The sequence below is a fragment of the Lynx rufus genome, unplaced genomic scaffold, assembly GCF_022079265.1.
Source record: "Lynx rufus isolate CCGP_SWC_20201006 ecotype Redwood Valley unplaced genomic scaffold, mLynRuf1.p SCAF_16, whole genome shotgun sequence".
Classification (NCBI taxonomy): Eukaryota; Metazoa; Chordata; class Mammalia; order Carnivora; family Felidae; genus Lynx; species Lynx rufus.
In genome coordinates this window covers 30537760-30563585 of record NW_025814830.1, presented here as the reverse complement: position 1 = coordinate 30563585, position 25826 = coordinate 30537760, and the positions used below count along the sequence as shown (strand labels likewise).

The window sequence follows — 25826 nt, the reverse complement described above, 5'->3', positions numbered from 1 at the left end:
ATGGTCAGTACCCATCTTGGTTCCATGACTGGGTGGGATCTCCCCATCCCCTGCAAGACACTCCTAGGACTACTTCCTTTCTTAGGAGAGAGGGCCCAACTGTGATGTTCTCATTGGAGCTCAGCTTCACCACTGACTCGACCTCTTCAACCTTCTTTATCCCTCTATCCCTACTGTCACCTCCAGAAACCCTGGGAAAGAACCAGGGGGTTCTTGGCCCATTGCTGTCCTTACCCGCTGTGGACTTCGGGGAAGTCTGAGCCAAAAGCCCCCCCACCCCCACCCCACCCGGAGCATTTCCTCAAGTTTAAAAGGGGGAAGTCTTGGGGCACCTGGCTGACTCAGCTGGTTAAGCAGCAAACTTCGGCTCAGGTCACAGTCTCAACAGTTTGTGAGTTCCAGCCCCGCGTTGGGCTCTCTGTGCTGACAGCTTGGATTCTGCTTCCGATTCTGTGTCTCCCTCTCTCTCTCTGCCCCTCCCCTGCTCAGGCACTCTGTCTTTCTCTCTCAAAAATAATAAACACTTTTTTTAAAAAAAAAAAAAGAGGGGGAGAATCTCTGTCCTCTGAGTACTTAGTAACTGACTCTCACAGGCCCAGGTACAAAGCAAAGCAAAGGCCAGCCTCGCAACATTTACGGACTAGATCTCTCTCCAACACCACATCCTCTCCCCAAATCTGTCTCCATCAGACATCAGCATTTAACCACGCAAGTAAGAAGCAAATGAACTGACAAGCAAAACTGCAAATGTTGCAAAAAGCGCAGGGCTTCATGAAGTTGGTTAAAGTGACATGGGACAAATGAAGGCATAGCTGTCCACAGAGGAAGAGAACATCGCTAAAGAGAAATGATCGCGTCCTTCCAGAGAGAATTGTTAGACTACCAAAGGATTCAGAGCAACATTTGCACGTGAAACTCTCAAATATATTTGCAAAAATGACCCTGTTTCAGTAAAGGACCAACTCTTCATTCTAATGTCTGCATGGTTGCAATCATAATCTAAATAGTGTTAGTGAGTTAAAGCTAGTCTTTCTTCATCATTTTTCGTTTCCTTTTCAAGGTAGAGTCCCAGTGTGGTCTTGTTGCCTCCACTCTCTCCGTGAAGTGTTGGTGATCTTTTCAGAAGGATTCATGGCAGGGGCTTTTCTGGCTGGCTCAGTCAGCGGACTATGCAACTCGATGTCAGGGTCATGAGTTCAAACCTCACAGGTGGCCTAGAGCCTACTTTAAAAAAAAAAAAAAAAGAAAAGAAAAGAAAAGAAAAGAAAGAAAGAGGATTCACCACAGTCGCCCTCCAGATACAGGATATGATGAGAAGCCCTCCTGGCACCCATCCCCCATCTCGCGGGCAAACCACAACCACCTTACTCCCAAGGGCGGAGGAAGTCCCACAGCCGCTGGGCGCACAAAAGAGCGCGCCTTACGGTAATTGCCTGGGGACAACTGCCTGCTCCTGTCCCAGGCTGGGCGTACCCCAGCACCTCGGAGAAAATCTCCCCCCGCCCCCACCGCGGGCCAAGTGCCGCACCACGCTTCTCAACATGCGTGAGGTTACTCTGGTGAATCCCTTTGTGGTACAAAGGGGAAACTGAGGCCCTGTGAAGGGCAGAGACTTGCTGCTCCACGGCCACTCGGTGGCAGAGCTGGCACTAGGAAGAATGCAGGTAACAAAAGTGAACATCTGATAAGCGCGCCCCACGTGCTGTCCCGGCACAGGCGGTGCCCACTTCGGCTGCGGGGCGCCTAGTGCGTCGTTGGCGCTCTGGAAGCCTGAGGCGGGAAAGCCGAACCCCGCGGGGGCCCCCAGACCCTGCCTTTCGTACCCCCCCCCCCACCCTCGGCCCCAAGCGGAGGTGGGGCCTCCGTCCGGGTCCCGCTCCCTCTCTAGCAGAGCCCGCCGCCCCGGCCCGTGCCCCTCGCCTCCAAATCAGGCTGGTGCCCCCACCCCGGCAACTCGGTGGGCCCGGGTCACATTGGGGCTGCAGCTTGCCGGGGCCCACCGCCCCCGCCCCGCCGTCTCCTCTCCCTCCCCTCCCTCCGGGAGGGAGGAGGAGACTCGGCGGCCCTCCCTCGGCCCTCCCGGCGGAGGCCGCGGCAAGCCCCGTGCCCGCTCCGCCCAGCCGCGGCGGGTCGGACGTCCGGAGCCCGCGGGTCCCCGGCTGAGGTGAGCGGGGGCGGCAGCGCTGGGGGCAGCTAGCCACTGCGTCCCGGGAACTCCCTCCAGGCCGCGAACCTTCCGCGGGAGGGAAGGGGTTAAGTTGGGGGGCGTGCTGGAGGAGAGGGGCACAGCGTCCGCAGCAACCCCCAAACTCCGAGAACTTCCTAGCCCTCTCCCGGGGCTCCCCAACTTCCCGGGGCCCCAGGCCTCGGGTGTAGAGGGGTTGCCGGGAGTGGGGGGGAGGGCAGGGCCGCCTTCGGAATGCTGCGGGCCGGGACCGGACGGGAGGGGGGCGGCGGGCGGGGGCGGAATTTGGAACTCTCCCGGGGGACCCAACGTGGTCACCATGGCGAGTGCGGGATGGACGGGTTCAAGGGCCAATCGGAGCGCGGCGCCACTGCCCCAAGCCCGCGGCGGCCGCCAATGGGGGCCGCGCGGCGGGGTGGGCGGGACCGCGCCGCCTGGGGCCGGGAGCCCCCTCTGCCCTCCGCCAGCCGCTAGAGGGAGCGGGGCGTCTTGGCCGGACCGGGGCTGCTGGGGAAGGGGCGAGGAAGTGAGGGTCGACGCGACTTCTGGCCGTGGGCGGGCAGAAAGCGCATTTCTGGAGGGAGTTGGGGCAGTTAGAGCGATGGCTCAGTGCGAGGAGAATGGAGTGGTCCTCAGTTACCCCACCGTTCTAATAGTGCCAATTGATGATAGCTGGCAAACCCACTCTCCGCCCTGGGCTCCTGTTTCTGTGTCTTAAGTGAGGGTTGTACAGACCTGTGTGGGGGTTGGGTTGGCTCTGGTCGGTTCAGGTGGCACAAGGTCTGCCCACTTTGTTGGACAGAGCTTTTAGGAATCTTGTTAGTGCCTCTCCCCATCGTACAGACAAGGAAACCGGCCCAGAGAAGACAGAGAGTTGCAGATATCACACAGCCTACCAGTGGCACAGCCCTGACTGGTGGGATGTCTGCTCTACAAAAGCGAATAGTTCAAGGAGTCGCCGAGAGGCCGGCCGGCCCCGGTGAAAGGCTCTAACTCTCTCCCATACCAGCTATGCTTGGCCACTTGGCCCGATGCCTGAGGACCCCCTCTTATAAGTGTTCCCAGGGGCATCATGCCCCTTAGGCAGACTTAGCCCAGGAGGGGAAGGATCCAATCCCAGCAGTCCAGCCCCACCCCCCCCACACCCCGCCCCCACTTTGCTGCTGGTCCTCTGGGTGGACGTGGGCAAGTCGCTGCTCCTCTGGACCTAAGTTGGTCCATTGTAAAGAAAGGAGTTCTAATCAGTGATGTAGGACATCTTTGTGGCTCCTCGTCTGAGATGGGGGTGCCTGGGATAGTCTGCTCCCCAGGGGCTCAGGTCTAGGTGGCAGGCCCTGCTTACCTCCCTCCCTCCCTCCCTCCTCTCCTGGCCATCCAGTGGCTGGAGCCCAGGCAGCAGGTCCGAGGGACAGGTGCCCGCAGTTTGTGGGCTGACCAGCCTTGGACCCTGCACTTATCCAATCAGGCTGTCCTCTGCGGTTTCCTGCTGGGCTCTGCTCCCTGCCCACAGCCAGGCCTGTGGCCATGGGCAGCTCCAGAGCGCCACCTGAAAGGTTCTGGAAGGACACAGCGGGGTTCTTGGCTTGAGGGAAGAACTAGGCCGCTGCGTAACCCCCAGTCCCCTCAGCTGGCCCCCATCCAGCCTTCAGCATTGCTCCCTTCTCTAGCTGGATAGTGAGAGTCATCTAAACATGCTAAAGACAAAACACAAAGTTGTCCTCCTGTGGGCCACTTAAGCTTAAGTAAGAGGCCCAATCCCTAACCTGGCCATGAAATGACCTCTGACTTTGACCTTGGCCACAGACAGGCTCACACACCTGCCGGTCTTGGAGTCTGGCTACAAAATGACTCTTTATCCTTAGGACAGTTCAACCCTCCCTCTTTATAAGGGGATCCCTAACTGTTGATCTTCTATCCATCAACCTAGAAAGTATTTATGTGTCATCTGCTGTATGCTGGGCCCTGTGCTGACAGCCAGAGATCAAGATTTCCTTATGACCATTGCCTAAGAACAGGGTGGTGTGCCAGTGCTTTGGAAACACTCGCGTGCTCTATTTGAGATCAGAGAAGGCTTTCCAGAGGAGGGGAAAGTAAAGGTGGGTCTTGAAGGATGTGTAGGAGTTCGCTGATGGAGAAAGAAGGAGGGAGAGACCTTCTAGACAGTAACACAAGCAGCAGGAACCACTGGTCACTTTCTGTGGACAGAGTAGATGAGGGCCTCGCCTGAGGCAAGTATTGGATCAAAAGATTCTAGTTTCTGTCCTAGAGTGAGCCCACAGCTTCCTGTAGCAGTGAGGCCGGCTGTGGGGCTGGGGTTCGGGAGCTCTGAGTCCCACTAAGGGGGACTGCCCAACTAACGGGATGCAAGGTCACAGTTGAGCCTTCTGCTCTCCACCCGCCAGCCAACTTGAAGCAAATCCTGTATTCAAGGCCTGTCCTAGAAGCTGTGGGTGGCACAAGCGTCCCGTCTGGGCCCGGGAAGCCTGCGCTGCAAGAAGAGAGGGCAGCTGGCCAAATGTGGCTGCGACGGTTTGTAGGGCTGTGCTCTCTGGGGAGGAGGAGCTGGAGCTGAGGAGATCGAGGCATTTCCTGGAGGTGGCAGAACTGAGCTTGAGGGATGGGTAGGGGTTTCGGAGACTGAGGGGCAGCGTTCCGAGCGGGGGAACAGCCTGAGCAGAAACCCTGAGGATTAGAGCAGGAATAGACCCGTCTGGCTGGTGGGAGGCAGGAGAGGGGAGGGTGGGGTGAGGAAGGCTCTCTGGGGCCTGTGGTGGCTGGTCCCTCCCCGACCTGCTCTTTGGGGGGTAGTGACACCCTAAGGGAAGCAGGAGGCCACACACACACACATACAAACCACACACCCTATGGGAAGAAGGCACTGAGCCTGGTGGAGAAGGGGCAGGAAGGGCAGGGCGGCGGCAGTCTGTCTCTGTAACTGTGACCTGAGCCTCTGTGTTGCACGACTCTGGGTGAGTGTGGTGAGCGTCCGTTACTAGGGCTCTGTGTGTGTGTCCCCGGGGCTGTGTTGTGTGAGTGGGATGGGAGTGAGGGTGAGGGGAGGTGTTGCTAGGCAGGGTCTGGCTGCCGCGGAATCTACGTGGGGTGCAGGGTTCCTGGTGTGCCGGGGGGGTGGGCTTCTCCAGAAAGCCAACCTTGGGGCCCCCACCCCTTTCCACACGTATGTACACACGGCCCCCAGGGGACTCTGGGCTTGCAGGAGGGCTGTTCAGAGCCCCTCTTTCCCCGCTGCTCCCCTTCCTCCTCCCCCAGCCCCCAGGAGAGACTGAGCCTGGCTGCTTGGAGGGGCAACGGGAGCTCCGTCTGGAGCCCACCCCTGCCTTTAGTGTGGGCGCCTGGAAGCCATTAGGGGCCTGGGTGGCGCCTGCCCTGCCCCTGAGCGACAGGCTTGAGATTCCTGGAAAGAGCCCACCCCCGCCCCCTCACTGCTGAGCCCCATGCCAGGCCTGGAAGCTCCCGGAGGCCAAGAGGATATGGCAGTGGCCCCCTCCCTGCCCCCCTCTCAGTTTAGGGGCTGCCAGAAGGGCCCGGCAGCCGGATCCTGGCGGACCTCCCCCCCACACCCCAGAACCAGCACAGGGCTGGCACTGGGATTTCCTGCCTCCTCCCCTCCCCCTCAGGCCCGCACATTGTTTCTCTTTTCCAAGAGCTTCTTCTCGTGGAGCTGGGCCAGGGAAAGGCGGAGAGGAGGAGTGTGTGTTTGTGTGCGTGTGCATCTGTCTGTCTTAGGGGTGAGTATCGGCACGTGTCTGTGTGTACCCATCGGTGTGTTTTCACGTGCGCGTCTTCGGGTGCCTCCGTGACTCTGTATCTACAGGGGAGCATCTCCGTGCATCCGTACCATGGTGCGTGCATAGGGGTCCATCCCTGAGGACACGTGCCTTCCCGTGTCACTCTGTGTCTGCGTTTAAGCGTGTGGGATTGCATGCGTGTCTGCAGATGTGTCCGGGTGTGCGAAGATGTCTGCGAATGCACGTGGTATCTAGGCCAGCCACCTCACTGCACACACAGAGAGCCTGTCGGAGGGCACGCAGCCTGCCAGGGAGGTGGTGGTGTATGGGGAACTGGAAGCTAGGTCCGTATGGCTGTGTCTGGGTGTGTGACTTTGTGTAGCTGTTATTGGCATCGAGACTTACACGTGTGTCTATATGAAACTAGGGGTGGTGACGAGGCATCACCATGTAGTCAGGTGTCCCCAACCTGGACTGTAAAAATGCAGATCCCCAGCCCCACACCTACTGACCATGAGGCTCTGGCAGGGCGTGGGGGAGGTAAGGCCCAGGAACAGCATTTTAAGCAAGTATCTAGGTGAATCCGAAAAATCCCTTGATCAGGAAGCACTGGTCTCCCTCACTCCCACGCCACCCGCATTCTACAGGCGGAGAAATGGAGGCCCAAAAAGGGGCAGTGGCTTACACGAGGTTGGTGACGGAGCTGGGCCTTTAGAACCGATGCCTGGTGACGGTGGACAGACAATTAACAAACAGCCAACGGACGAGAGAAATACAGGAGGATCGCCGGGCAGCACTGACACGCGAGCGGTCACGAACGTAAACTGCTCCACCTGACGGTAAAACCCGCGTGTCTGGCTGCACAGGTGGAGGCAAGACAGGCAGAGCAGTGGAGGTGACCTAGGTTGGCACTGCCTGGGGAGAAAAGAACAGGAGAGGGGCTGGGGCGCTGAGGGAGTTTGCCAGGGCGAGAGCAGGGCCGTGGAACGTGAGCTGAGTGAGGGGAGCAGGGCTGAGGGGCGGGGGGGGGGCGTGGGAGGCGGGTGGTGCGGACCACGAACAAGTGGTGGGATTGAAGGATTTTTGTGATTGGGACTCCTAGAGGGAGCGAGCTCGGACTTGACGCTAGAGGGGGGTCACCGCTATTGCCAACAACAAAGCGTGGCCAAAGGTTGGTGTTCTTTAAAAATGTTTATTTTAAGAGAGAGAGCGCTCGAGCAGGGGAGGGGCAGAGAGAGAGAGGGAGAGAGAGACTCCCCAGCAGGCTCTGTGCTTGGGTCGGGGCTTGACCTCGTGAACCTCGAGATCACAACCTGAGCTGACGTCAAGGGTCAGATGCTCAACTGACTGAGCCACTCAGGTGCCCCCACGTTTGCATTTTTAAAAACTCACTCTGGGGGCACCTGGGTGGCTCAGGCGGTTAAGTGTCCAACTTCAGCTTAGGTCATGATCTCACCGTCTGTGAGTTTAAGCCCTGTGTCAGGTTCTCTGCTGTCAGCGCAGAGCCTGCTTCGGATCCTCTGTCCCCTCCCCCTCCCCCAAAATAAATAAACTTTAAAAACAATTAAATTAAAACTCACTCTGGCTGCCACTGTTCAGAATGGATTTGAAGAGTGGCACGTGGGTGGCTCAGTCGGTTGAGTGTCCAACCAGCTCAGGTCATGATCTCACGGTCCGTGGGTTTGAGCCCCACGTCGGGCTCTGTGCTGACAGCTTGGAACCTGGAACCTGCTTTGGATTCTGTGTCTCCCTCTCTCTCTGCTTCTCCCACTTCTCCCACCCTGCTTCTCCCACAGACTCACACTCTGTCTCTTTCTCAAAAATAAAGAAACATTTAAAAAAAAGAAAAAAAAAAAAGAATGGATTTGAAGAAGGCAAAGGTGGTTCCAGGGGGAAAGCAGAGAGGCAGTGGCTGGGCTCACCCAGGTGGGAAATGATGGTGGTGGCCTTGACAGGTTAGCGACAGAGTAGGAAGAAGGTGGATAGATCCTTGTGACATGTGGCAGACAGACCGACAGGAGTTGGAGGTGACGGGATGAGGGGCGTGGGGAGAAAGCAAGATTCCAGAATGTACTCCACAGCATGAAGGAGTGAGGAAGTGCTCTTCTCCCAGAGGGGGCATCCAGAAGGACGAGCTGGTTGTGGAGGGAATGGAGGTGAGTTCCAGTTCAGCCAGGCTGAGTCTGAGTTACCTGAGGAACATCCTGGTAGAGGCGTGGGAGGTTCCGGTGGGGCACCTGGGCTAGAGAGAGAGATTCAGGGCTGGTGACGACATGGTGGGGTGGCTCAGGCCGGGTGGTGAGAGACAAGGAGCCCCAGGACTGGATGATGCCGCCACTCAACAGATGCACCCAGGTTGTCCCGGGAAGGCTGGCGGGAAGCAGTTGGAGGGTAGGAGGAAGACCTGGAGGGCACGGCGTCCTGGATGAGGGTGACGCAGGAAAGCAGGAGAGGCTGACGGTGCCCACACTAGAGAGGGTGCAGCGGCGAGGGCTGAGACTTGCCCAGTAGGTAGGTAGGGCAGTGTGGCCGGAAACCAGCCTGGCGTGGCCTGATGAGAGAGGGCAAAGAGACTGAAAGGGTGGACGGGCCTTGACAGGGAGGAGAGAGAGGAGGGGAGAAGGGGGGAGGATCGTGCCAGGAGAGACTCCAGCAGGGGTGAGGCCCCCTAGAGAGGGCATCATTGGCAGAGATGGGAGAAACTGGAGAGGGGACCTTTGACCCAAAGAGGGACAGCCCTTCCATCCTCTTAGGGCCAGAGAGAAGGGGGCCATGGGCCTTGGAACAGGACCTGGAGGGAGTGCCAATCTGATGGCTTCCCTTTTCACTGCAACTATGACATTAGATCACCTGCTGAGAGTGGGGGGTTAGAGGTGGGAGGAGGATGAAGAGGGGACAGAGAGGGCTGGCCAGGCAGTGTTGGGATTAGCTGGTGTTGAGGCACTTTGTTGTGGGGCTGAGTCCCGCCAGAAGCGCACTGGAAAGGAAGGGATGGCTATCGGGGCAGGGCCTTGGGTGAGGATTTGTGGGACACGCTCTGCTGAATGGGGAAGGAAGAGCATGATGTCCCAAGAGAGGCTGCTGCTGGCGGTCAACACAAGGCCACAATGGAGGGAGAGGGGGACAGGCTGGGGACAGAGAGAGGGCATGCGTCTCACTTTTCTTTTAAGTTTATTTATTTTAAGAAAGAGGGGGTTGGGAGGGACAGAGAGACATAAGGAGAGAGAGAATCTCAAGGTGACTCCACACTGTCAGTGTGGAGCCCAGCTGCAGGACTGGAACCCACAAACCCTGAGAGCATGACCTGAGATAAAATTAAGAGTTAGATGCTTAACCAACCAAGCCACCCAGGGGCCCACATCTCACTTCTTTTAAAGTGATGGGGCCCACAAATAGCAGAGTCCAGCAGTGGGACCGATCCCTCACCACGCCACACCCCCACACTGCATACGGGCTTATTTCCATCATACCACCAGAACATGTGTTGCATTCACCAAACCCTCACCAGTGTTTGCATTTGGGCTCCCAGACATAGTATCTGCGATCAAATCCGAGGCTTTAACCCACCTTGAGTTGAGCCTCCCTTTCCCCTTAGGTAAATGGCAGTCATTTCCCTAGAGTCTATTGAGAGGAATAAATGAGACCCTAGGCATGGTACCCGGCCTGTAGTCAGCCCTCCACAAATGTCATTGCCATTGTCATCATATGCTGGGACTAAAACAGTGGCCGAGAGACAGCCCCTGCCCTCAGCAAACTCACAGGATGGGAAGCAGACAGGGATACAGATCAATGGTAGGTGAGGTTGGTTAGACTAATGATGGAGACACAGATGGGGCTGGCCACCTGGCCTGAGGCGGTCCGGGAGGACTTCTAGGAGGAGATGATATCTCAGATAAACCTAAGGATGAGAGTTAGCCCAGCGCAGCAAGAGGCAGGGAGGGGACTCCTTCAGCAAGCACGCATGCTGCATTTGGGGTGGAGATGGGGAAGTAGTACCAGCCATCCACCTTGTGAGATTGGACTTGAAGGTCAGGGAGAGCAGATCAAGGTTTCAGATAAGCTGCCTCGGCTGCAGGGTGAAGGGACCATAGGGTGGTGTCTGGAGGCCAGTGAGGAAGCGGTTACAGGCCCTTGCTCACCACTACAGCCTCACTGGGACTTTCCTGAAGCAGACCGTTTCCCCCCTCCTGCCTTTGCTCATGCGGTTCCCGCTGCCGGTTTTGCCCTTCCCATGTCTGAGCTTATGGGTATGGACAGGTGGTAGCCACGACCTAATAACGGTTGTGTTCTCCCACAGGTCCAAGGAAGAAGCGTCCCCCACCCAGTGGCCAGGAGAGCGGTGGGGAGCAGTGGCCATCATGCACAGTCGTATCGCCTCCGCCGGGCGTCCCCCGTGCCGCCCCTGAGTCCGGCCGGAGTTGGGACGCAGGGCCCGCCCGCGCGGCCGCACCATGAGCCACGGGCCCAGCCCCCGACTGGCCGAGTCCCCGCAGCTGTCCAAGGGCAGCCTCCTGACCATCCTGGGCAGCCCCTCGCCGGAGCGCATGGGGCCGGCCGACTCGCTGCCGCCCACGCCGCCCAGCGGCACGCCCTCGCCGGGGCCGCCGCCCGCGCTGTCGCTGCCGCCCGCGCCCGCGCTGCTGGCCGACGGGGACTGGGAGAGCCGCGAGGAGCTGCGGCTGCGGGAGTTGGAGGAGGCGCGCGCGCGGGCGGCGCAGATGGAGAAGACGATGCGCTGGTGGTCCGACTGCACCGCCAACTGGCGCGAGAAGTGGAGCAAGGTGCGCGCCGAGCGCAACCGCGCGCGCGAGGAGGTGCGCCAGCTGCGCCAGCGCCTGGACGCGCTCACCAAGGAGCTGGCGGGCGCGCGGCGCGAGCGCCAGGAGGCGCAGGGCGAGTGCGAGGCTCGGGGCCGCGAGCTTGCGCGGCTGCGCGGCGCCCGGGGGAACGCCGACAGGACGCCGGACGGGCCGGAGCCCGAGCGGGAGCAGGAGCCGGTGCGCGACGTCGGGTCGGAAGTGCCCCAGGGCAGCCAGGTGCGCGGCGCGCGGGTGGGGCTGTGGGGCTGGGGACGAGGTGGGCTCCTGGGCAGGGCCTTGACACCGGGGTCCGGAAGGGAGCGCTGCGAGACTCCGAAAGGGGGATAAGGAAGGGCTTGGTGCCCTGGGAGGTTTCACTCCCCTGGGTCGGGCTCTGCTCCCCAGGGCCTCAAGAGGCCATTCTTCGGGGGAGAGGGAGATCGCCAGGGTGGCGAGGCCTGGGACCTGGTGGTCCCTCCACTCCCACATCTGAGCAGTCAACAGAACCATGAAATCGTCCCTTTGGGGCAGGAGTATGATCCAAACAGTTGCCTAGTAGGCGTCCATTAGCATCACAGCTGAATTCATTCATTCTTTCAGCTTGAATGGGGGGCGGGTAGGGGTGAACATCTATAACCCGTGTCATCAAAGCTGAGGGGATGGGGGATTGTCAGGGCAATAGGGGCACAGAGAAGGTCCCTGAACCAGGCTTTGGGAAGGGGGCTTCACAGCTTTCCTGGAAGAGGTCCCATTTCAGCTGAGACTAAACGGATGTGGAGGAATTAGCTGTGAAACGTGCAGGCAGACATCCTAGCCATGCAAAAGCCCAGAGGCTGAGAATAACAGGTCCCGTCATTCAGTGGGCACCTACACAGAGCACTAAACTCTGCGTGTGCCATATCTAGTTAATTCGCACAATCCCAAGGGGTGTTTGCTTTGTGGATGAGGACACTGAGGCGTAGAGAGATTAAGTACCAATGTCTGCCAGCTGGTGACTGGGGCGTTGGGTAGTTGAACCAGGTGAACTCCAGGACCCACTGTAATAATCAGTCTGGCTGGAGCATTAATGGTGGGTGTGGAGGGCAGCATCCCCTGACCCAGCAGGCCTTGTAGGAGCAGAGTCCAGACTCACATTCCTCCCAGCTCCATCCCCAGACAGGCCAGCTCTTCCAGCTCAGATTCTTGGCTGCCCCTTTCCCTCCCCTTCCATCCCTGCAGGCTGGAGTGGGCACTGCTGCCTCCTGGTGGCTGAAGCCCCGCCCCCCCCCTCCCCAGGCCTGCCTGGTGTTCGGAGGTGGCATTCATTGCTCTTCTTTGGGGCAGATAATGACAGCTCCTGTCAGCCAGCCTCAGGTGCTATTCCTGACCTGTCCTTGTTGTGGTTGCCAGTCACAGCCCCGGAGGCGGCAGTGCAGTGGCAGGAACCTTGGGATTACAGTCTGAGGTTTTTTCCTCCAGCCTAGCCAAGGGGCTGCTGGTGGTGATCAGGGTCTGGGTCTGAGACTCAGAAAAAGCCCCTTCCCTCCCTGTTTCCCTGTTTATGAAACAGGACTTTGGACCAGGTGGCGTCCAAGGCCCCCACCCAGACAGTCTGAGATACATTAGGAGTAGAGTCTCTCTCCCCAGGTAGTTCCCAGGGCCACTGTCCCAGTCCAGATAGGGAAACGGAGGGCCAGACCGGGAAGGAGTTGGCCTAGACTCATCTAGAAAGGTCACAAGGGAAGCCAGGCTGGAAAAGAGTCCATGGATGTCTCAGGTTCGTGGTCAGAGACAGGGGCAGGCTGAAGGCGCCAAGGGGTAGGGGGAGGCTGGAGGAGAGGAAGAGGGCTTGGCACTGAGTTAATAATCCCTCAGTGCTTCCTGTCTGGGAGCTGGTTCTGCTCACAGGGACTGCCTGCCTGTGCCTCTTTTACCATGTCACATATCTCCTGGTGCCTTAGTGTTGGCACGTGAAGAATGGGATATTCGAGCCGGAATTCCCTTTGAGAGAAGTTAGGTCTTATCCATTATAAGTGTCCCTGCTTCTGCTTCCATTCACACCAGTGTCCCACCATATGCTTGCATACTTCCAATGGCAGGGAGCTCACCATCTCCTGCAAAATCTTCTCGGATACATTGGTGGCTGACTCAATGCACAGTTCCAGGAAGTGAAGGGGGAAGCCCAGAAGAGGGGGTGTCTCTCCTTCTCCAGGGATGGAGAGGCAGGCTACGGAAGAGGAAATTGGGGCCCAGAAGGGCTGTGTGATTTGCCCAAGGTTACCTACAAGCTGATCCCAGACCCCGGGCCTGGGAAAGGCCAGGAGATTGGCCAAGAGGGGGGCTCAGCTGCCACTGGTCCATCCTCCGCCTTGGTCCCCACAGGAACTGGAGCTAGTGGAGAGCCTGCTGAAGAGCAGACCAGAGGAGCCCGAGGGCTGCTGGGAGGCACGCAGCGTGGGGGCCGGGGGCCCACGGGGCAGCTCCGGCCGCCAGGAGCGCAGCCGGCTGCCCTGGGAAGACACAGCCACCATCGAAGAGGGTGCATCCAAGTTGACCGCCCTGCGGCTGCGGCTAGATGAATCCCAGAAGGTGCTACTCAAGGAGCGAGAGTGAGTCCTGGGAGGGAAGCAGGGCCCCGGGGGGTGGACCCGGCCACACCAGGGCACCCTCAGAATCACAGAATGCAAGTCAGTGTTGTGGAATGTGAGGCTCGCTGCAGGTGAATGGCACTACTTAGGGCTGAGTCTTGGAACTTTAGAGCAGCGTGCTCTACCGGAGGACCCAGTGCAAGGTTTGGTTTATTGACTTATTTTAATAATTCATTAGTTAGATAATATGTATCGTGCATTTACTCTGGCAAACCCGTGCTCGGCAGTGAGGATACCGCTCTAAATACGACCAAACCTCCCCACCCCTGGCCTCACGGAGCTTTTCTCCTGGCAGGGAGAGGGTGCCATGGACAGTCAGGGAGGTTGAGGGGTTGCCGATGGGAATTCAGGTTTGGACTGGTTGAGTCTGAGATGACAGGGAGACAGCTGGGGACATGAGGAGTCTGGAGTTCGTGAGGTGGATCTGGGCTGGAGGTAAGAACTCAAGAGTCAGCAGTGAATAGGTGATACTGGTAAAGCCACGAGCCGGGTGAAGGGAGGTCAGAGACGGAGCCTTGGAGCCATCCTAGTTTAGAGATTAGAGGAAGAACCAAGCAGGAGACGAGACAGGAGAAGGGAGTCCCGGAAGGGACAGGGAAGCCAGGAGCACCTGTTTCACAGAGGAGGCAGTGAGCAGTTGAATTGATCAAGTAAGGAGAGGACTAAGTTCTGACCCGTGGATTTAGAACAGGGAGGTTCCCGGTGACCTTGATCAGGGCACAGGCCTGATTGCAAAGAATATTTTGTAACACGCTTTTCTGTCCAGAAATTAAATGCATAGATAGTGTGAAGACAGAGGTCAGTGTGGTGCTTCTATAATCACGGAACCCCAATGGTGGCCCACAAACTCCCAGAAGCGAGGGCACAGATTCCCTCTCATGGGCCTCAGACAGAACCAGTCCTCCTGACACCTTGACCTTGGACTTCTAGCCTCCAGAACTGTGAGACCATAAATTTCTGTTTAAGCAAAACAGACAAAACTCAACCTGTTTCATTAACTGAAATTTAAAGCAGAAATGAGGGGAGCCTGTCATAAAATATATGTATCGTGACATGGAAATGCTCAGGCCCAGCTCCCCTAGAAGAAATAGTGAAATGCAGTCGACCCTTGAACAATGTGGGGGTTAGGGGCACTGACCACCCCCCGTGCAGTTGAAAATCTGACTCCCCAGAATTGGACTCCCCAAAAACTTAACTAATAGCCTACTGTTGACCAGAAGCCTTACTGATAATGTGAATAGTTGATTAACACTATTTGATTAACAAAATGATTAACATATTTTGTATGTTATTCGTATCATATGCTGTATTCTTATAATAAAGTAAGCTAGAGAAAAGAAAACATTAAGAATAGGAAAGGAAGGGGTGCCTGGTTGGCTCAGTTGGTTAAGCCTCTGACTCTTGATTTCGGCTCAGGCCATGATTTCACGGTTCATGAGTTCGAGACCCACATCAGCCTCTGGGCTGCCAGTGCGGGGCCTGCTTGGGATTCTCTCTCTCCCTCTGTGTCTGCCCCTCCCCTGCTTGGGCACATGCGCGCTCGCTCTCTCTCTCTCTCTCTCTCTCTCTCTCTCAAAATAAACATTTTAAAAAAAGAAAAGGAAAGGAAAATATACTTACAATACTGTACTGTATTTATTGAAAAGTGTGCATGTAAGTCGATCCGTGCGGTTGAAATCTATGGTGTTCAGGGTCAAATGTAGTCAGCATCTGGTAACTTTATAAAGAATGATAGCGATGATAACCATACCAGCAAATACTCCGAGCCAGCCACTGTCCTGCAGCCTTATGTGTGTTCACTCAGGTAAAGTCACCTCCCAGGGCGGCTACAAAAACGGCAGGTGCAGGTGTGTGGGGTTAATAACGCAAATACACAAGTGCTGTCTCTTTGGTGACCAGATTTCCTGAGAGATGAACAGCCTTTGGTAGAGTTCTGAACAAAGCAGAGCGCGACGTTCCCTCAATTTACACAGCGATTCTGTTCCTGGGGACCACCACGTTATACCGAAGATACTTTCTGTTTATATGGGAATCAGCCTGAGGTTCAAGGCTCAGATTCTTTTCACACCCAGGGATGTCCAACAGGACATGCACGTGTTACAGGGATGCGGGACAGTTCCTGGGTGCACAAGATGTCCTGGACGTTGACTGCAGGACGTAGGCACGCCTTGTCCCTGCCCACTAAATGACCCGATCATGCGTGATTATCAGACATACCTCCTAGAAGGTGGCATTGTCTCCTCTGAGAAGCCCATGTTAGACATATGACACGTCAGGCTTCCGGAGAATGGCGGGGGGGGCGGGGAGGGGCAGTCGTGAGGCACAGCATGCTGAAGAGTGATGATAAGCACAGCTCTTCGTTGAGCACCTACTGTGCGCCAGGGCCAGGCCTTGTGCTCTTTACTCACAGCATCTCATGCATGCGCAGAGCAGAGTGCAGAGTGGGGATCACAGGAGACCCACCCAGGGATGATGACAGGAAGTGCCCCCTCCATCTAAGACCCACTGGACAGTATTTTCCAGCTTTTCCAACTCCAGAACCCTGTGTGCAAACCAAGCCTTACGGGGAACCCCAGTACATAAAACAGGAACAGACGTCATATTTGGCAGTTGAGCCTGAGACACTTGCCCAGGATGGCCACTGCCCTGGAGTCTCGGTCACCTCCCCACATCGTAAGCCGGGCACCCGTGGTTGTGCGTGGGGTTAGGGGTACCCCTCCAAAAGGAGTGCAAAAGCAGGGTGCCTGCCACAGTGTGGGGTGCCAGGGCCTTGAATGCCAAGGCAAGGACTTTGGACACGGACTACTCCTCCGGTGCAGACCACCGGTGAGGGCTTTCAGCAGAGGGCCTCAGTGAGCTCACCCCCATGTCTGCTTCTCCTCCTCCTCTCTCCAGGGATAAACTGGCACTGAGCAGGAACATTGAGAAGCTGGAAGGGGAGCTCAGCCAGTGGAAGATCAAGTATGAGGAGCTGAACAAGACCAAGCAGGAGATGCTCAAGCAAGTAAGTCCTGGAGCTGACGGTCTTCCTAGGAGACGCAGCACTGCGCTGCTGAATTTCAGCAGTGGGAGCAGGAGACAGGGAGTTCAGCCATTTCCTCGCCAAGCACTGGCTGTGTGCCATATGCTGTTCTGGGTGCCGGGGCAGGCGATGTCCCTGCCTTCAGAAGCTCACCTTGTGGAGGCCACGGGGTGGGGCCCGGGGGATACCGACAGTAACCAGGCAGGTACGTTCATAAGCTCTGAAGCACTCGAATGAGAGAGATGGGGTGGTGGGTCACGAGCGTCCTCTCTAGGGGCGCCTGGGTGGCCCAGTCGGTTAAGCGTCCAACTCCGGCTCAGGTTATGATCTCACAGCTTATGAGTTCAAGCCCCGCATCGGGCTCTGTGGTGACAGTGCAGAGCTTGGAGACTGCCTCAGGTTCTGGGTCTCCTTCTCTCTCTCTGCCCCTCCCCTGCTCGCACTCTGTCTGTCTCTGTCTCTCAAAAATAAACATTTAAAGAAAAAAAGAAAAAGAAAAAAAGAATGGCCTCTCTTGGAGTACCTGGGTGGTTCAGTCAGTTAAGTGTCCAACTCTTGATTTCGGCTCAGGTCACGATCTCACAGTTTGTGAGGTCGAGCCCCGGGTCGGACTCCGCGCTGTCAGCATAAAGCCTGCTTGAGATTCTCTATGTCTCTCTTTTTGCCCCTCCCTGCTCTCTCTCTCTCAAAATAAAGAAATAAAATATATAAAAAAAATGAAGTTCACAAAATCTTAAAACAAAGAAAGGAAGGAAGAAAAGGAAGGAGGGCAGGCAGGCAGGCAGGCCTGCCTCTCTAGGAAGGTGATGTTTGAGGCAAGACCTAGAGGAATTAGAAGCCATCTTTGAGACTATATGGGAGGAGAGTTCCTGGCAGAAGGCACAGCAAATGCAAAGGTCCTGCGGCCAGAATAAGCCTAGTGTGTGCAGGAAACAGGCCAGTGTGGCTGGAGGGTAGTGAGAGAGGAGGTTACAGGGGAGCCAAACCTCACTGGGCTTTGTAGACTGTGCTGAAGGGGAGGAGTCTGGATGTAGCATTCATCGGGCACCTAGTGTGTGCTCTCACTGATGCTTCGGGGGGGTCGAGGAGGCTGGACTCTGATGTCCCCATTTTATAAATGACAAAACTGAGACTCCAGCTAGCAGAGAGGGGATTCCACCACGGTAGCAGGGGGATTCGGGGTAGGCAGAGATCCCCCTGGGGGGCCGCTACTGCCTCCTGTGCAGGCCCCCATAGCCACCAGGGGGCGCAGCCACCCAGAGAAAGCCTGTGGATCAGCTGCATTTCCAGAAGGTGCAAAGATCCAGACCTCAGAGCCTGAAACTGCCCTGGAGGCGACTAAGGCTGGTCTCGTGGTAGAATCTCTTGGGAAATATCCTAAAACCCTCACTCTCCTGAAGCAGCATCTTTGGGGGATGGGTCCAGGAATCTGCCTTTTTAATCTTTTCAAATTATGAAGTGGAATCATTTGCAGAAAAGTGAATAAAACATGAATGTGCAGTTTAGCAGATAATTATAAAGATTCTCTTTTGTAACTGGCTTCTTGCCCTCACTATTATGTATTTGAGGCTCATCCGTGTCGTTGCACAGAGTGGTAGTTTGTTGGTTTTCCTGCTGTGCAACAGGGAATGTGCAACTCTGCCAGAATCACCCCAGGCGATCCTGACGTGGCCAGCCCCGCACCCATACGCAGACCCTGTTCGGGTCTATTGTGTGCATTCAGCCAACACAGGGTTACCCAGGGCCAAGACCATCGGGGATACAAAGGTGGGCAGACAGGCAAGCTCTCTGTCCTCCCAAGCTCACATTCCAGTGGGGAGTGGGACAGAGAGTAAAGGAGGCACCCCTTGTAGTTAGGGAGGAGGAGAGGGGCCTCCTTGAGGAGGGGGCATTTGGGCCAAAGCCTGAGAATGAGTAAAGTCAGTCCTGTAAAATACCTTGGAAAGAGTGCCCCAGGTAGCGAGAGCCGTATGTGCAAAGGCCCAGCGGTAGACAGGAGCTTGGTGTGTTTGAGGACTAGAGCCTAGAGCACAGTGAACTAAGGGGAGAGAGGTGGGAGATGAGGCTGAGGAGAGATGGACGAGGGTCCAACCACGCAGGGCTTCATGAGACCATAGAAAGGAGGCGGGTCCTTATCCTAAGCAACCCAAAGATGGAGGTATGATTGGATTTGTCTTTTTAAAGAGCTCCTTCTAGGCTACTCTTGTGGAAAGTGGGGTGACAGGGGCCACGAGTAGACACTGGGAGGCTAGCGGGTAATGAGGTCGGAAGCGTGAGATGCCAGAAATGGCACAAGTGGTGGGATTCAGGCTCTGTTCTGGATACTCTGTGGCCCACGTGGGCCCCACCTCAGACTCTTTGCAGAGCGTTCCTGCACCAGAGCCCATCCCCCAGAGCTGGTTCCAGATGCACCCAGGTGGTTCTCACATAACCAGGCTGTGCTGTATCCTGCAGCTCAGCATCCTGAAGGAGGCCCACCAGGACGAGCTGGGTCGCATGTCCGAAGACCTGGAGGACGAGCTGGGTGCGCGGTCCAGCATGGACAGGAAGATGGCCGAGCTGAGGGGTGAGGTGAGGCCGCGGCTGGGAGCCGGGAGAGCTTGGGACTGGGGGGAGCCAGGGGCATTGTCTCCATCAGCCGACCGCTCAGAAGAGGGCAAGAAGCAGGCCTGTGCCCTGAGGTGGGGACCAGCCACACCCCGGGCTCCAGCCTGCAGGGGGTGACGGGCCTCTCTCCCACACACAGACCAGAAGCTCCCTCACATCCTGCACACCGTGAAATCAGCCCAGGTTAATTATAGCTGCTGCAGCCGGATCTGCTTCCTGGAGCCAAAATTGGCTACAGGAGGAGACGGGGAGGGGGAGCATCCAGCCCAGACCCTGCTGTCCCTTGTCCCCCGGAACCCTGACCCCGTCCTGCCCTGTTGTAGATGGAGCGGCTGCAGGCGGAGAACGCAGCCGAGTGGGGTCGCCGTGAGAGGCTGGAGACCGAGAAGCTGGGCCTGGAACGGGAAAACAAGAAGCTGCGGGCGCAGGTCGGGGACCTGGAGGAGGCGCTGGCCCGGCGGCGGAGGCAGACAGCCAGCGCGCTGGACTGTGACCTGCGGGCCAGCCAGGCTGCGCTTTTCGAGAAGAACAAGGTGGGGTAGCGGGTGGTACGGCCGGGGCTGGGGCACCCCTGGGGCCCCGTGCAGCCAGGGCAGAGCGCCTGCTGGGTGTCCAGCTCCAGCCCACTGGGGGCCGGGGACCCCTGAAGTAACGACTAAGGACAGGGGTGGCAGTCGCCCTAGAAGCTGCTCGTCTTGGGTGCCCACCGGGGGCGAGGCTTACCGAGCACCTTACTGGGAGCCCGGCCCCGCGCCAGTGCTCTTTGTTCATTGTGTCGCTTAAGCCTCTTAATCCTCCAGATGTCCATCGGGCACCCGCTGGGTGCAGCCTTGTTGTGGGCACTGGAGGCACGGCGGCGAACAGGCAGGTGCCCTCTGACGCCGAGTCCTCCCCCGTCTCCCCTGCCCCGCAGGAGCTGGCAGACCTGAAGCACGTGCACGGCAAGCTGAAGAAACAGTTCCAGGAGAAGGTGGCAGAGCTGGCACACGCCAACCGGCGGGTGGAACAGCACGAGGCAGAGGTGAAGAAGCTGCGGCTGCGGGTGGAGGAGCTCAAGAAGGAGCTGGCCCAGGCCGAGGACGAGGTGAGCACCCGCGGGGGCCCGGAGGGCGGCCTCAGACCTCAGCCGGGGTAGGAGTGGGGCGGCAGGGCCCTCCTGTGTCACTCTGCGCCGGGCCCCCGGTGCCCGGCATGAGCCTGACTCTCGGGAGGTGCCCAGGGTAGAGCGGGATGTGGGCGTCCAACGGATGGTAAATAGATGCATGTGTAGCAGCGTGGGAAGAAAAACGGGCGAAGAGATGAGTAGTCGAATAGATTAATGGATGGATGAGTGGGTGGATGTGTAGGAGGCACAGGTACCACATAGATGTGTAAATGGAAAGACGAGAGAGTAACTCCGTGGATGGATGAACAGAAGTATGAGAGAACAGATGGACAGGTGGATGGGGAAGGGAGGGGGAGGAGGGAAGAGGGAGGGATGGAGAGGATGTAACGATAGATGTATGAAAGGTGAGTGGATGGGTGGGTGGATGGGTAGGTGATTGGATAGATGGATGGGTGGATGGGTAGGTGAGTGGACGGGTGGATAAATGACAGATGAGTGTACAGATGTGTGGAAAGACAAATGACAGTGCAAAGATGGCCAGATAACTGATTGGATCGGTGGGTAGAAGGATGAATGGACAGAGAGAAAGAAGGACAGAAGGATGGAAAGATGGGATAATAGGTGTGTCTGGGAGAGTGGAAGCAGATAGACGGGGCAGATGGGTGGCCGGGTAGAATAAGCAGTGGTGAGTGGGCAGGTAGGTAGGTATCTCCATGGACAGATGCTATTCCACGGCTGAATGGTCAGATAAACAGACCCACAGGGAGAGACGGGCAGGTGGGTTGATAGCTGCGTCAGTAGCTTGGGGTGTTGGAAGACGTGTAGACTTGGAAGGCAGGGGCGCAGCAGATACAGAGAGGAGCAAAGGGATGCTTCCTTGGAGGAGGTGGGCCTTGGTTTTGGCCTCGATGGACAGACAGGGATTGCTCTTGGGGAAGGCAGAGGAATGGCAGGAGTGGCTGGCCCAAGGTGACCCTCACGCTCTTTCCCTGCTCACCCACCAGCTGGACGAGGCCCACAACCAGGCACGGAAGCTGCAGCGGTCGCTGGACGAGCAGACGGAGCAGAGCGAGAACCTACAAGTGCAGCTGGAACATCTGCAGTCCAGGTGAGCCCGGCCTGCAGCAGGAGGGCCAGCGGGGAGAGGATTCCCGGCCGGGGCACAGAAACAGGGCAGAGAGACTTCCTCCCGGTCAGGGTTGGAGCCCCAAACTCCCGCTAGAGGGGAAGGCAGTGAAGGAAGAGATCCAAGACCCCTGGGGCCAGAATCCTGTCCCCTCCAGGCAGGAAGGGCCAGGGTCAGGAAACCAGGGAAGGGGAGTGCAGGAAGTGAGACCAGCTGGGAGCCCTGGAATCATCTCCTGTGACCTGCTGGCAGGCAGGTGGGCGGGTGGTGAGAGGGAAGGAAGGGCAGCCAAAGAGGTCGGGTCCTAGGTGGGGCAGCGGGCAGGGACAAAGGGTCTGGAGAGTCATGGCCAGGAAGAACAAGCAGCCCCCAAGGTCCCCGGGCTGGGGTGACCACAGGCCAGCTGGGAGCTGAGGAATCGGAAGGCAGGGAAGCATGGAGGAGCCCCGGCCCTGATGGTAGACCCAACCCATCAGCTCTGGACAGGACGCGACCGCGTTAGTGAAGGATGACCTCAGGGTCTCTGGGGCACCCAGCTAGCACTCTTCATCCCTTCCCTGACCACCCCATCCCTGGACTCTGTGCACTCTCCCCGGGGCCATAAGGTAACAGAGAGCCCAGCCTAAGCCCCTGCCTACTTCGTAGGTGCCCCCCCAGCCAAGGGCATCATGACCACTATACTGACCAACTTCCTGTGCCAGGCCCTAGCCAGGCCCTTAGTGGCATCCTATTACTTCACAGAACAGAGAGATACGGGCTCTGCAGCCAGGCTGCCCGGGTGGTGGGAATCTGCACTTAGTAGCTATGTCAGTGGTCAATGTGGTCTTGCTTGGGTCACTTGCTTAAACTCTCTGTGTCAGTTTCCTCCTCTGTAAAATGGGGATGATACAGTTCTTACCTCGCGGTTATTGTGAGTTAAATGGGCTTATAAAAGTACCTGGCACATAGTAAGTGCTGCTACTGCTGTTATTGCCTCTGCCCCCGGGGAGCCCCTCGGGGCTGTTGGGGGGGGGTACTTATATTTGGGACCCATGTTGTGCCTCAAGAACCATGCTCCTATGAGAGAAGGGAAGTAGAAGATATTTTGTTCTAGGGAGCTGGCAGACGAGGAAACTCAGGCCTAAGAAGGTAGGTGTCTTCACGGCCACACAGTGGACCAGTGTTCTGGCCAAACTGCCCCCTGGCCATCTGTGCCCTGATTTACTGAGCACGTGCCATGTGCTGCCGTGTGTGGAGTTTTCATGGCTGGGAATTCAGGCTATGAAGCCAGACCTGAAGCCATGTGACGTGGCCAACTTGGCCTCAGTTTCCCCGTCTGCCTGGGACGAGACCCATAAAGTGTTGTGCAGGGGCCCAGGCACCAGTCCAGGCATGGCTGGCACTGGCCACTCTACCCCCACAGCACACACCCCTCAGAGGCCGCCTAGCCCCGGGCTTTCCCGCAGTGTTGGCCACATTCTTTGGGAGCCATAAACTCCCCAAATGGACAGGCAGGCTCTACCCAGCCTCTCAAGTGCTTCCAACGGGGAGGGCAGGGCTGCCCAGGACCGCTGCCTCGTTTTATTTTCCAACTTTTTGTGCTTTAATGTTCCGGGGACAGCTCACTAAATCACGGCCCAGTAATGGAGGCCCCCGCCGGGGCCCCTCCCTGCCGTGTTAATAATTCATGCCTTCCAGTAAGATGCAGCCAAGGCGGCCACTTGCTGGGGGATGGGCATTTCCTCCACCAGCCCTTGTAAATTTTGGCTTTAGGAATTTGAATGTGGGGAAGAGCGAGGGCGGAGCACTTTCTCACTGTCCCTGGGGGGGTAGGGGACTCAGACCCCCAGCCCCAAACTCTCTGCCTGTGATCTTTGGAGCCTGACGTGGGTTCAAATCCCAGCAGTATGACCCTAAGCGGCTACTTTACCTCTCCAGCCCCAGCCCACCGTGGAGCCCAGCCTCACTCACTACTGTCCGGGGGACTAGGCAGATTACTTGGCTGCTCTGTGCCTCAGTTTCCTAGTCTGCCAAACGGGGATGAAGTAGCATCTCCCTCACCTCCGTGGTTTCTGGGAGGATGATGGGTGATGAGGTGATGGATGAAAAAGGCCCAGCCTGGGGCCTGGCAGCAGGGAAGTGCTAGGGAAGGCTTGGCCGCTTGCAGCTGACAGACTCCCCTGACCGTCCTGTCACCCGGTCCCACAGGCTCCGAAGGCAGCAGCAGAACGCCCCCCTCTTCGGGAAGATCCGAAGCGCTCGCTTCGGCACTGAGGAAGCCGGGGACGGAGCCAGCGACCTGGATGAGGATGAGGACCTGCAGATCCAGGTGGCCTAGAGCTCCCAGGGCCGGACAGGACTGGCCCGTGGCCACAGGCCCCTGGGTGCCTAGGCGGACCGGCCGCTTGGACTGGTGCAGCCACCTGTGTTCCCCGCCACGGCTGACTTCCTCCTCTCCCAGGGTGGGGGTCGACCGTCCCACCCTAGCAACACCTCTTGGAAGGGAAGCCATCGCCTGTGTTTTATACATGTATATTTTATGTATGTGCGCGGGGTCCTTGGACCCATCTGACGTTATAAAAACAGGACCGCTCCTGGGCCCGGTCTCCACACCCCCATCCACCCAGGACCTTCATGCAGGGGCGAGGGGGATGGCGAGGGGGACTGTTGGGGCCTCGACCCAGGCTGTGTCTTTGAAGCTTGGGGGTCAGGTGGAGCTGTTTATAGTACAATGTGATAAACTCAGCCTTTTGTAATAAACCGAGTTTGGGTTCTCAGGGCAGAGTCCTGAGAGTGTGGCAGATGTGGGCAGCTGGTGTAGGGGACAGCACCAGCCTGCACCTGACACCTAGCCCGAGCTCAGGAATGTCAAGTTACGTAACGAATGACTGAATATGCAAAAGAACGAATGAATGAACATCTGAGCTGCTAAATGGTCGGGAATCCGGCTCCCATGAGGGGAAGGAAGAGGTACAGTGTGTGTCTAATCTGAGAAGAAGAGACTTCCATTCTGCTGTGGATGGATTCAGATCTCTGCCTCTGCCCCTTCCTGGCTGTGCAACCATGGGGAAGTACCTGACCTCTCTGAGCCTCAGTTTCTCCATCTGTAAATTAGACATCTCATACAGCTATCGTGAGAATAAGATGAGTTCATCTGGAGCTCAGTAGAGGTTAGTTCTTATTGAAATACGTGAAGGTGTGCGCCAGAGAGGGGGGATTTGCCCGCTGGGTTCTGCCGCATGGGATGAAGTTCAGGTGACCAGAGGTAGGTGTAAACACAATAAATAATAAATCCTTGTATCTTTACCCCAGCCCTGCTCTAGGTAATGAAATTGCAGGTAGTTTCCATGTTATTTTTGATACTTAATGTCTAAACCCTCTATAACCAGCAGATTTATGTTAAATCTGGTAGAAACTTACTCAAAACACAATAGCATACATTTTTGAATCTGCAAGTCTAGGTGGCATTGAGACACCTGCCCTTGGATGAATTCTCAGCAGCAGGCCTGCTTTCTGCAGAAAGAGGCTCCGTCAACATTGTGTTTTAGCAGGCAGAAGGGGTGAGTTCCCTGTGCTCAGGGGGTATGCAAGGAGCAGTTGTGGCTCTGAGCAGGGGCCTGGCACCAAAGAGGAGTTCGCTTCAATTGGGAAAGAGACTCTGTGGCTGTAGTGGGGAGCTGCACCCCGTGCTTTCTCTCTTGTGGCCCAGTCTGAGGGGGCCCCCAAGGCCCCAGTGCTGGGCCGTAAGGGGTGTCAGGAGCCCAGCTGGTGATCAGTGACCTAGCAGTGCTGGTGAGGTGGGATTTGCTATCGTGGCGGAGAGGCCTCAGGTTCCCTCCTGGGCTCCAAGGGCAAAGGAAGGAGTGGGTGAGACCCAGCCATGGGGAGCCCCCCTCCCTCCACCATGGGTCTTTCCCCACAGGCCAGAGCCAGCGGAAAAAGCGCTGTGGGGAGAAGGGAAGAAGACCCATTTCCTGCTGGGGCCTTTCTGTTTTCTCTCCCAAACAGGAAGTCAGTCCCAGAAGGGGCTGAAATGCTGCCTGCCCTTTGACCCCCAGGAGCCAGGCCCTCACTGACAGCAGCCCTGAGAGCCGCCTCCCCAGGCCCCGGGCAGGTCTGCCGGTAAGGCCGGCTTCCCCAGACTCCCTGGCACCCCTGGAGAGAGTGTTGAGCAGGGACCCCATTCCAGCCCGTCTGCGGGCAGGGCCGCTCCCGAGTGAGGAGAGGGTCTGGCCTCCCCCATCAGCCTCCAAGGGAAGATCAAAGTCTCGGGGGGGGGGGGGGGGCAGACGCGGAACTGGGAGATTCTCCAGGCCTGTAATGTGCTGCCTCCCTGGTCGCAGCCCGTTCGTCCTGCGTTCGCGGTGGTGGCGGCAGCAGCTTTGGCTCACGTGATACTTTGAAAACTATATTAAATGCATTGCTAATATGAGCAATGGGAAGCTTCTCAGAAAAATGAGGGTTTCCTTCTCATGAGGAATCGGCACATCGGACCACGTCGGGTTCACGCTCACACGTGACTGCAGCCGCTGGGCGGAGGGGCAGGTGCTGCCTGGCACAGGCACCTGGGCGGGCCATAGTCCCCACCGCTCCCTGCAGCCTTACTCTTCGTGCACCTCATTCACAT

At 57.4% G+C, this 25826-nt stretch overlaps 1 protein-coding gene across 2 annotated transcripts; it reads left to right on the top strand.

The window, feature by feature from the left end:
* The first annotated feature begins 1884 nt into the window (after positions 1-1884).
* On the top strand, positions 1885-24505 carry CCDC102A (coiled-coil domain containing 102A). 2 transcript variants are annotated; one of them, XM_047078471.1, is made up of 9 exons: positions 1885-2164; positions 10232-10970; positions 13095-13321; positions 16256-16364; positions 18837-18953; positions 19313-19522; positions 19903-20073; positions 21099-21202; positions 23408-24505. In XM_047078471.1, exons 2-9 carry the CDS (start codon positions 10386-10388, stop codon positions 23535-23537), a joined length of 1653 nt encoding a protein of 550 aa, XP_046934427.1. In that variant the 5' UTR covers positions 1885-2164; positions 10232-10385; the 3' UTR covers positions 23538-24505. The 2 variants fall into 2 exon arrangements, with proteins under 2 accessions (XP_046934427.1, XP_046934426.1); XM_047078470.1 differs by lacking the exon at positions 1885-2164 and adding an exon at positions 4913-6773.
* The last annotated feature ends 1321 nt before the right edge of the window (positions 24506-25826 follow it).

Bases quoted from the DNA above. Each gene is read 5' to 3' on its own strand.
- CCDC102A (XM_047078471.1), top strand. From the start codon at position 10,386: ATGAGCCACGGGCCCAGCCCCCGACTGGCCGAGTCCCCGCAGCTGTCC. The intron at 10,971-13,094 runs GTGCGCGGCGCG...TGGTCCCCACAG, and splicing joins AAGTGCCCCAGGGCAGCCAG to GAACTGGAGCTAGTGGAGAG. The intron at 16,365-18,836 runs GTAAGTCCTGGA...TGTATCCTGCAG, and splicing joins AGCAGGAGATGCTCAAGCAA to CTCAGCATCCTGAAGGAGGC.